Below are 10228 nucleotides of genomic sequence, written 5' to 3'. Positions count from 1 at the left end.
TAAAAGGGAAATGCCCTCAATGGGAAAAACTGCCGACTTATCAAATTAATGTTGAAATCTGGGCAATGGGCAATTTTTTATTGTAATAAGCACAGTTCATAGACCCCTCTGAAAAGGTGATAATTGTAAATAAAATCCTTCTGCATTGCTAATAAATTTCATTTCTGCATATTTGCTTGGGGTCAACATTTGGCTACTCCATTGTTAATCAGTTCTACGGTGTATATAAAAAATAACCACAAAGGACAGCACATACATGATATGTGTGTATATTCAATGCAAAGAAACAAAGCGTTAGCAAACTGTACAGAGATAAATAACCACTTTCATTATTTCATCTTTACAGTTTCATTACACATCCAGTGATTGAGTCATACATCCAGTTACTGCCATTGGTAAAAGGTACCGCACTCATAGACCTACAGAGGACTACCAGTGATTGTATCTCAAAGCAAAGATTATAATTGCATGCCAAAAATAAACGTAAAAAAATAATTGCCATATATAAGCCATTTAAAATGTTAATTTAAAAAATCTTCAGCCCCTATAATTGAGTAGACAGGTTTTCCCTTGGGTGAGACTGTTGCCATGGTAACGGCTCGTCCCATGGCAGGAAGTGCAGGCCGTGTGACAGGGCGGCTGACAGCGCGTGACCGGGGTGGTCCGCCCCCTCTGGGCCTCGCTGCAGAGTTATACTGTGTGACTCTGTGCGGACTGAGCGTGTGCGCGGCTCGCTGGATCGTGGCGTGACAACAGCGACCGCGGCTAACGGCACGGCGCCGCCTTCCTGTGATCTCAGGAACATGGTTTGAAGACTGCAGCTGTAGTGGCTGCTGGGAGTTCCCCCCCCACCCCCGTCCCCCAGCCGCCACGCTCATATGGGTGGCGGCCCGTTGGTGTAGCGTAGCATGGGGTGGAAGGAGCGGGCAAAGTTGTTGGAGAGGGCACAGCTGTAGTCCTCCTGGGTAGCAGGCACCAGACAGGCCAGGGCCAACAGCAGTAAGAGGAGCAATTGCAGGGGCAGGGCGGCCCGCAGAACCCGCAGCAGGAAGGGCACCACCACCCGCGCCTCAGAGCGGGACGAACCGCACCCAGAGTCTTGGGAAGACCTGCTCAGACAAAACAAAAGCAAAGCCCCCCCCCCTCAGTCAGGATACACGGCTCCTAGACCTGACCTCCACATGTCAGTCTGGCTTAGCCTCCCTGTGGCGTCACGGCGACGGTTACGTCGCCTTAGCAACACACTGCATTCTGTCACTGATATAAAAAGCGCGTTGCTTTCTCCTTTAGATCTGGACATAAAACATCCAAAACAGATTACAGATTTTTATCTGAAAGTCAGAGCTGTAAGAGCTCTTAAAATTTTTTTAAGTGACCCCAGAAAGAATTTCGTTTTTGAAAAAAATATTGGTTTTTATTTGCGCAATAAATTAATTTCTTCGTACATATCGTAAATATTATGTTTCCTGAATACTGATGTGTGTATTTCCTAATTCCAAAGCTGTTTCATTTCTCCAGGATGATGTTGTGATCAACTGAGTTAACTGAGTGGAGAGGAGAGGACAGGAGGGGAGAGGAGCAGAGAAGAGGGGAGAGGAGAGGAGGGGAGAGGAGTGGAGAAGGAGAGGAGAAAAGGGTAGAGGAGGGGAGAGGAGTGGAGAAGAGGGGAAGAGCCTCTTGCCAAATGCGACATACAGTATTCAACACAATGCTACTAATAAAAGGGATTAAATGACCTAAACCTTGCCCAGCCAAAGCACTACCAGTGATTTCCAAATATGATCCCCCTGTAGCTGATAAGCTCAGGACAGACTGTGATGCCAGAAAAGTGAGTGAAACAAAAACAAGTGAGTGTTATGTTCAGTTTAACCCTTAAAGTGACCTTAAATCATCGTGCCATCCATCCCATCTTCAGTAGCATTATAGTTCCTGTTGCCGTAGACCAGGGGTGGCCAATCTTATCCGCAAAGGGTCGGTGTCTATGCAGGCCCTTTGCAAATAAGTTTGGCCACCCCTGCCGTAGGCCATATAAAACGAACCACCTGTCTGATAAGAAGGATGTTTGAGGAGGAGGAGGAGGAGGAGGGAGGAGAAATAGTAGAAACAGTAAATTTGCTGTAGGTGCTGCTGTGTTTTGTGTTGGAAGTGCGCTGCCACCTGGTGTGACGGCATGGTACTGCAGGATGGCTTTTTCTTTTCTTATTGGAGGGCAAAGATGGACAGAGAAGCACGCGAAAGCGCAATCCAGACAGGATCACCAAGCAGCTAAGGGCAATGGAAGCAAATAAAGTCCGGGATCGATGATGAGGTCCCAGCAATAAGTACGTTCCCAGGCCACCTAGCAGAGACATGGAGCGGCTAGAAGTGGGGAAGATGATGGAACTGACAGGCACGACCCTCAGAGGGCCCGGCACTTCCTGTCTGCACAGGAAAGCTCATCTAACATCTACTCTTTACTCCTAAGGTCAGGGGGTGGGGGGAGCCCAGATTTGGATCGTGTGCAAGTTCCGTCATCTTCCCAGGAGTTCTAGGAACCAGGAAAGCTGTACCTGCGGTGTGGACGGCTGACAGGGGGTCCCAGCTGTAACACCCTACATTTGCCCCGGGGCTGTTTGCGATGAACAGGGGGGTAAAAAAAAGTACATGTTCAGTCCAGGCAAACAAAGGCAAGCTACTGATGAAAAAAATATAAGGCAGCAGCAAAATTAAATGAGTCTGGCAAGGAAACAAGGAAATTGACTTTTCATACTTTTTTAAAACTCTTACTATTGGCTTCAGCTCCCATAATTCTAATGGCTACTTTCTCTAATGGTGATTTAATACTAGAGCTGAGCTTTTCACAATGTATGTATTTCAACAATACAACAACAAACCGTGTGTCTGGGTGAGTCTTTTAAATTTGGAGTTAAGTGCGCTAGAAATGACAAAACTGTTGGCATACTTAAATGGAACAAACATACCGTGACACCTATGTTGGGTAAAGAGAGTAGCGATCCCTCTGTGTCTATGCTAAACCAGAAGGATTCTAACAGAGACAGACGGGTCTTGACAAAGTCTACAGTTTTTCCATGAGCTCAAACGGCTTGTGACCTTTCACCTTGATGCACAGTTTCCAGACTATTGTGTTTTTCTTCTACAGGCTAAATGAAAAGCCAATGTTTCTTGTCCATCAAGTTTTACAGTGAGCTACATGGAACTGGTGAATATAACCAGTTCAAAGGCGACCGGGGCATCTTAAAGAGCCGGTAACGACAAAAGCCGTAACGGTAACCAAAAACAGAATTCCTGCGAAACTGAGGAAAGAGAAATTAAATTAATTAATGCAACCGGAGAAGGATAAGGGCCAGGGTGGGGAGATTGGCAGCTAAGGGTGGGGGCAGCGTGCATGCAGATGGGGGAGGGTGGGGAGGGTTGATGGAGTGTGTGAGAGCTGTCCTGGGATGGATGGGGAGATGTTGGTCTCAGACCAACAGCACACATATTGATTTGGACATGGGACCGACCACCAGGGGAGGGTACAGTACCGATAGGCCCTGAGTCGGACTGCTCCGCCCAGGCTGGGGCGCCCCGGACCCAGAGGTGTCCCGCTCGTCCACAGAAGACCATGACGACAGACCCTGGGATGAGGAGAGGTGGAGCGTCGCAGTGAGTCGGCTGTTATGGGGACCATTGCTATCTGCCTTTACCTGCTCAAACGCAAACTGATTTGGTGAAAATCTGACAATATCATTAATCAGTATTCTCCTAAATATTCTTACAGTTACCTAAAATGTAACATTTTCTATGTTTCCTTGTAAGAATACTTTGAGAATCCCCACTTAGGAAATGTCATTTGGTTTGTCCCACCTCCCATACGGACCACGCCCCTCGGGACTCACCCCCCGCCGCAGTAACTCCTCCAGCTCCTGCAGGTCCTTATTCACCTCCTTCAGAAGCAGCTTGAGCCGGTTGCTGATGACATGTACCTTCTCACCGGCCTCCAGGCAGTCGCCGCCTTGCGTGTGCACCAGCAATTGGACGGACATGTCCTCCAGCAGGGTCACCTTCTGCTGCGAGTCCAACAGCTCTGTCTGGATTTGCTGTGGGACCCAGGTGGGGGTGGGGGGTGACTTAGCTTTGCTCATGGTGACTCAATAACCGAATTACACACATGATAGTTTTACAGCATTTAAGACCCTCAGGAAGTCACCTTCTGGGACAGTCAACAAGATGATCATGCGTACAAACAGCCAAATCTATCTACTTCATTTTCCCTCCACAGTGACATGCTCTCATTTGTTGAAAACCACCCCTCCCACATTTTTATCCTGTACTTTGGCAAGCAGTAGCTGCACTGCTTGTACTGGCCAGCAGTGGGCAGCATTTATGCAATCCAAGCCACTTGTGATGAGCAAGCACCAAGCAGGAATTTTAGTGTAAGGGGAGACTGATTCCCAGAACCTTGAATTTTCAAGAGAGTCTGGTTTCCTGACGCACGTCTCACTGCTTTCTGACAATGTACAATAACGTGTCGAGTAATACCCAAAGCAGTGGATCCTTCACCAGAAGATCGCCAATTGCCGCCTGCTTGTTGACATCTGATCTATAGTTCGCTCGAAACATCACCAACATAATTGTCCACCAATTGAGTTAAAACATAATTATGATTCATTTATTAGAGTGGGGACACAGAATCTCGCCAGTCGCTCAGTTAGTAAGAGCTAAAGACTCCAGTTTCGGATTCGAACGTCGTGCATTTTCACGGCTCTTAACGGAGATTAAGATCCAATGAAATGAGTGTCAGAGTGTGGGAAGAGTGTACAGGTCAGGTAAGGCTAGTGTGTAATAACGTACTCTGTGAGTTCTCAACTGCTCCGAATGAGTGGCTTTCGTATCTTTTATCTCTACAGTTTATCCAGTTTTGGGGTTGGGGGAGCTCTGAGCATGAGATAGCGCGCCCTCTGGGGGCGATGACAGGTCATTACAGGGTTCACACACACAAGCAAATAGTGAAGGCAATGTAGACAGACATGTTCACTTTGGACTGCAGGCAGAAAGCCCATGTGAACATGGAGAGAACTCCACATATAGAACTGCACTATTTAAAAAAACCACACTATTATTAAAAAAAAACAACTATTTATGAAAGGAGACCGGCAAGGACCATTTATTTTTTTTCCAAGCCAAAGTAGATTTTAAATTTTGCAAGAACGCTGACCATAATGTGACCAAGGGGCTTTGACTGCAACGCGACCACTCTGAGCACAACGTACCCTGAGCACGCCATGATGCTCCAGGAGGGTGACCTGGTCCAGGCTGGCGTCAATGGGAGTGACCTCACTCCTCCTGCGATCGATGTTCTCCAGCCACAGGAGCAGGCCGTGGCTCATCTCATGGAAATCCTGCAGGAGCAGCACAGCGGTCAGCCACAGTGGGTCACATGTTACAGCTCACAGCCAATGAGACGTACCCATAAGGCCTATCTGCTCTCTGTCTTTGGTATGTTGCATATTTTTAAATCAAATCAAAATCTAACCCTGGTATGCCACGTATTTTAAATCAAACCAAGCTACTAACTTCCAGCTACACTATTTAACTAATCAGCCTAATTAATTAGTTAAATTAGATAATACTATTTTAAATATTTTTTAGTGAATTGTTTTTTAGAATTTTTAATAAATCATTTATGTTTTTTTCTATATAAAGTAACTGAAACACTAACTGAAATTTGGATTTACTGTACACAAAATTAGTGGTGTTTGTTGGGGCTCCTGGGGGGTGGGGTGGGGGGGGGTCACTCACATGACACTGCATGAGGGCTTCCTGCAGGGACTGGCGCCAGTCCTCCAGGGAAGTGCCCAGCTGCTGCCAGAGTCCGTTCATCTCCTTCAGCCGCAGCTGGGCCTCTCTGACCTCCTGGGATTCGCTGGGTTCTGATTTGAAGAGCTCTGTGGCACTCAAGTTGATGGACAGCAGGACAGGCTTGCGGCTGTCCACTGCCTTCTGCAGCTCCTGTGGGCGGGAGCGAGGGAGGCGGGGCTACAGTCAGACAGAAGGCTAGATTGGGCATCTAGCTGACAGCAGAGCCAATAGCTGCAAGGGACAATGGAGCAGGATAGGAAAAGGGGGGGGCAGGGAGTTCAGCATGCAGATGTAGGTCATTGAACTCTCTAGCTCCAAGGTGGAGTTATTTATAGGCGGCACGACAGGCACGTCCCACTGGCCGGCTGACCCACATGCCTGTGCTCCCTGCCTCTCCATGGCACTTTATCCGGCAGGAAAACAAAAGCCTTCAGACCCCAGATGGCCAACAGCTCAAACCGAGTGAGCGGAGAAGCTCCATTCTCACCTGGGAGCTACTAGAAACTTTGAATCTTAATCAGATAAAGACATCTCAGACTAACTCAGTTACCAGAAGTGCTCAGAAACACCATCGCTCTGCTTCCATCCATTATCACGCACATTTTATAAGTTTCCAGTCCAGTTAAGGTCGGAACCAGACTGATCCGAGGGGTCCTTGCACACGACCTCAAAACTGCACCCTACGGAATTTCATATTTTTATTCAAAGTCAGCTTTGAACATATAAAAGGCCAGATCATTTCATCCATTAATAATCCCGTACATCCTCCTTAGCCAAAGTAACTGAGACGGCTTTGGTGGCGAGTCTATAAATGAACAGCAACTGGAAGATTATCGGTGTAATGTTACAGTTACAGTATTATTCCTGTGACCAGCGCTCTAGCGACTCGCTTGTAACCTGGAAGTCCAGGACATGTGGGAGGGGCATTCAGGTGACAAGGGATATTTGCATCGGATCGTTTCACCCACACCTCTTCGTCTGCGATTCGTGCATTCTGTCGCTCTCTCTTTCCGCTAAATCATTGCCAGTCCACGCATCCACCACCTCCCCGTTTTATCTTCTTGTTGCCCCCATGGACCCAAATTTGATACATGAGCCCACCCCCATACCAAAATGGAGTACTTATTTTTAGCTGTACATTAGAATCTTTCTGGCTTGGGCCCCCGTCTATCTCTGGGGAGAACCTCCGAAAATAAACATCTCAGTCCGCGTCAAGTCAACGCGTCGCTATATTCCATTCATTGTGTCGACATAAAAAAATCAAGCTAATGCAGGGAATGTCACCCTCTCAGTACCCGGACAAAAGTGACTGTGACTAGACCTGTCTGTGTTCATGTGAAAAAAACATCAACCTTTAAACATCATGTCTGTGGTAAAAAAAAATCAGAAGTGGCCATGGCGGTCTATATAAAGCAATAAAAACTGCCCATGAAGCTTATAGGGCTTTAAAACAGACCACAATATTCAGGGGTAACTTCTACCCCCTTATCATTAAACAGTTCAACAAAAGCTAATTGCGCTGCTACACTCTCTGACTGCTAATTGCCCAAGTTTTGCCTCCAGTGTAGCTGCTGAATCTGTAAATGCAAAGCCTTTGTTTACGTATATGCTGGTGTCATTTATCACCATGTTTTTATCATATTTGGCACTACAAAAGTTTACAAAGTATGTCGAATTTTATTGTATTGTGGGCCTATAATCATGTTGGATCTCGAAGTGCGTTTGGGGAGTTATAGATTAAAACAATACATAGTGAGACTAAAATTGTAAAGCTGAAAAGGTTGACAGGCACCACTTTTGCCATTTATAAATGGTAAAATGGTAAATCTGTTATAACCTAATTATAAACCACTCTTAAACTCTTTATAAGGGTAGTCTTATTGTAAAGTTGTACCGGTTTATATATTAAAAGTAAACTCAAACTCCCAGTCATGAGTAACAGAGCCCACCTTGAGTTTCCGAATGCGCAGCTCGATGTCATGGATGTCCAAGCTGCGGTCCAGTCCGCGCAGCTGCAGCAGTTCCTCCTCTGCCTGACGCAGCCACGACAGCATGATGTCGAGGTCTGCATGCAGCTGCTGCCACCGCTGCAGGTTCTGCTCTGGGTTCTGGGCCTGGGCCTGAGCTTGAGCCAGCTCCCAGCGCTCGATCACACCTGTTGGGGATTACCCCGGATGGAGCACATGGGTACTTGCACGTAGATGACCTCATTAAGCGATTTAGCTAATAAAGGATTAAGATGTTGGTCCTCAACCACGCAACCAGTGAGTTTCGGCCAGAAATGGTGGAAAAGGTTGAGGTCGATGGTTACAGTAAAGCAGGATTCTCAGCACCTGCATTAGCGCTTCTCAGGGACATTTCGGTGACCCGTCAGCTGCCGGTTACCAGGAACAGGCACCAAGCCCCAGACTTACCCGGCGTCTGGGACTCGGTGGTGTTCAAGTTGATCAGGCCCAGCAGCTCGTCCTGGCCGTCGCTAAGTTCACCGCCCATCCTCTTCATGGTGTCGATGTTGCTCCGGCAATCTCCCATCAGCCTCATCTGCAGACGGCAAAGCCTCTAGGACAACCAAACTCCAGACTGACTGGTCACTCAACACCCAACGTGTTGAGTATCTCTTGAGCCGACAAGCAATATGTTGAGCAAAATCTCAGTGTTGTTGAGATTAACTACGCACCGATGGTCAACTCAGAGTCAAGCCAATGGATCAGCCTAAACTGAAATGAGGTTCTGAGATGGTGGGTAGGGAAGGAAACTTACGTAGCCCGTGTAGGAGCCGCTGAGGTCTGGGCTGGTCGGGGTGCGGCTGCGGAGGATTTCATCGGCCTCCTGCAGGTGGTACTGACCATGTGTTCCCAAGGCATCCGGTTCTCCTGTGGAGGTATAGCAGTATCATCACATAAGCTCATTTGGGTTGATGCAACCATTGACTACCGATGCTGCCACGAAAAAGACTCATTCCATGTCACTGAATCGAGGTGAGGACCTTCACAAATCCCACCCTCCGTTTGCAGGAAAATATGATCAAGGACTCAGTAATCAACATGGGTCACGACCAAGAATGATTCACATGATGTGTTTGATCTGTTTTTTTTTTTTTAAGGATGCCCCTCACCCCCAACAGGACGGGACCTTAAGGCATAGATAGCAAGATGTTTACTCAATGGCAAAGCTGTGGAGGCCTCCACGCCGAGGAGATGATGGACATGCAGGTGTTAGGGCGAGGAAGGATGACAGGGAGACAGGTGACAAGTGGGCATGCAGATGACATGGCGGGATAGTGATCGCTGCCTCTTGCTGGCCTACGTGCTGACCAGCAGGGGGTGCTATTTACTGGTATGCTGCAAGTGATCATTTGCTTTAATATGTAGTCAAGTGGGCAGATTAGAAACCTTGCTGATTAGTGGATTGAAATTGCAGGGATTGGCATGCAAATGCAGGTCATTCACACACACGGTTATCCTTCGCTCTGCCAGGGCATGCCGTTCCTAATTGCCTACCAGTGGAGGACATCAGAGTCCTTTCTGTCAATTTGACATAAGCCTCTGGGCTCTCGGGAATCACTACATCTGGAAAGAAGGAAATACAGATGGGATCTAAAGGAACATCTGAAGGCCTGGAGAACCCATGCCTGAGAAAAGCACAATGACATGTCAAACCAGCCTGTTTGACATGTCAAACACCAGTCTGTAACACCAGCATAACATGAACAGCGCTGCCTCATCAACACTAGTGGCTGTTCATGTGAAAAAAAGGCATGGATGGGTCTGCCTGTGCTACAGAATAAGTCTATTTTTGTGGGTGCTTTGGCTAACCCTTATTAACACTTACATGTGGTCTGCTGTTATTTGGACACTAGACACAGCCTATATCAGGTCTGGAGATTCAAGCCACTGTGTGTGAGTGGTTTTTTATTTCCCAGCATCCCCTGGGGCTGACCTGAGATTGCAGCTACCCCGTGGAGGAACTCCAGATCCCTGTCCTGGGAACCGCCCGGCTGCTCGGTCTCCAGGTCGTAATCGTGGTCCCACTCCAGCGGGATAGAGTCCACGCTGGCTGGGGTATCTCTCCCCGAGGGCTCCACATGGGCCCCCATCACTACCGTAGGGGGGCAGCCGGAGGTGGCCAGCGTGCTTTTCCTGAAGTTGTCGTTCCAGCGCAGAGTGACATCGTCCAGATCCAGCTCTTGGTCGGAACCAGTGTGCTCGTCGTCGGTGAGCTGAGGGTCAGGTGACACACGTAAGACGCACTAAAAATGCCCACATACTCCACGTTGTTAATGCACTTCTCCAAACAATGCTAGCTGCACGCCATGGGATGACAGCCCCAATGCCGAGCTACAGTGACACCTCAGCCCACTCGTGTTCCACATCTGAAGGACTCATAA

General features: G+C 47.8%; 1 protein-coding gene across 7 annotated transcripts in view; it reads right to left on the bottom strand.

The window, feature by feature from the left end:
* Nucleotides 1-253: 253 nt before the first annotated feature.
* LOC125714795 (nesprin-1-like) overlaps nucleotides 254-10228 on the bottom strand; it is a 133906-nt gene continuing 123931 nt past the window's right edge. For 6 of the 7 annotated variants that reach the window (XM_048985768.1, XM_048985767.1, XM_048985772.1 and 3 more), the window contains 11 exons: nucleotides 9781-10060; nucleotides 9342-9410; nucleotides 8602-8714; nucleotides 8256-8382; nucleotides 7791-7996; nucleotides 5782-5991; nucleotides 5253-5381; nucleotides 3879-4079; nucleotides 3525-3617; nucleotides 2550-2608; nucleotides 254-1109 (listed from right to left, as the gene is read on the bottom strand). In XM_048985768.1, coding sequence (XP_048841725.1) covers nucleotides 875-1109; nucleotides 2550-2608; nucleotides 3525-3617; nucleotides 3879-4079; nucleotides 5253-5381; nucleotides 5782-5991; nucleotides 7791-7996; nucleotides 8256-8382; nucleotides 8602-8714; nucleotides 9342-9410; nucleotides 9781-10060 — 1722 coding nt within the window. In that variant the 3' untranslated portion in view covers nucleotides 254-874. The remainder of the gene's footprint in view (nucleotides 1110-2549; nucleotides 2609-3524; nucleotides 3618-3878; nucleotides 4080-5252; nucleotides 5382-5781; nucleotides 5992-7790; nucleotides 7997-8255; nucleotides 8383-8601; nucleotides 8715-9341; nucleotides 9411-9780; nucleotides 10061-10228) is intronic. The other variant, XM_048985770.1, reaches the window with a different exon arrangement.

The sequence above is a fragment of the Brienomyrus brachyistius genome, chromosome 19 (assembly GCF_023856365.1).
Source record: "Brienomyrus brachyistius isolate T26 chromosome 19, BBRACH_0.4, whole genome shotgun sequence".
Taxonomy (NCBI): domain Eukaryota; kingdom Metazoa; phylum Chordata; class Actinopteri; order Osteoglossiformes; family Mormyridae; genus Brienomyrus; species Brienomyrus brachyistius.
The sequence above is the reverse complement of the archived record's forward strand: the minus strand, read 5'-3'. Positions and strand labels throughout refer to the sequence as shown.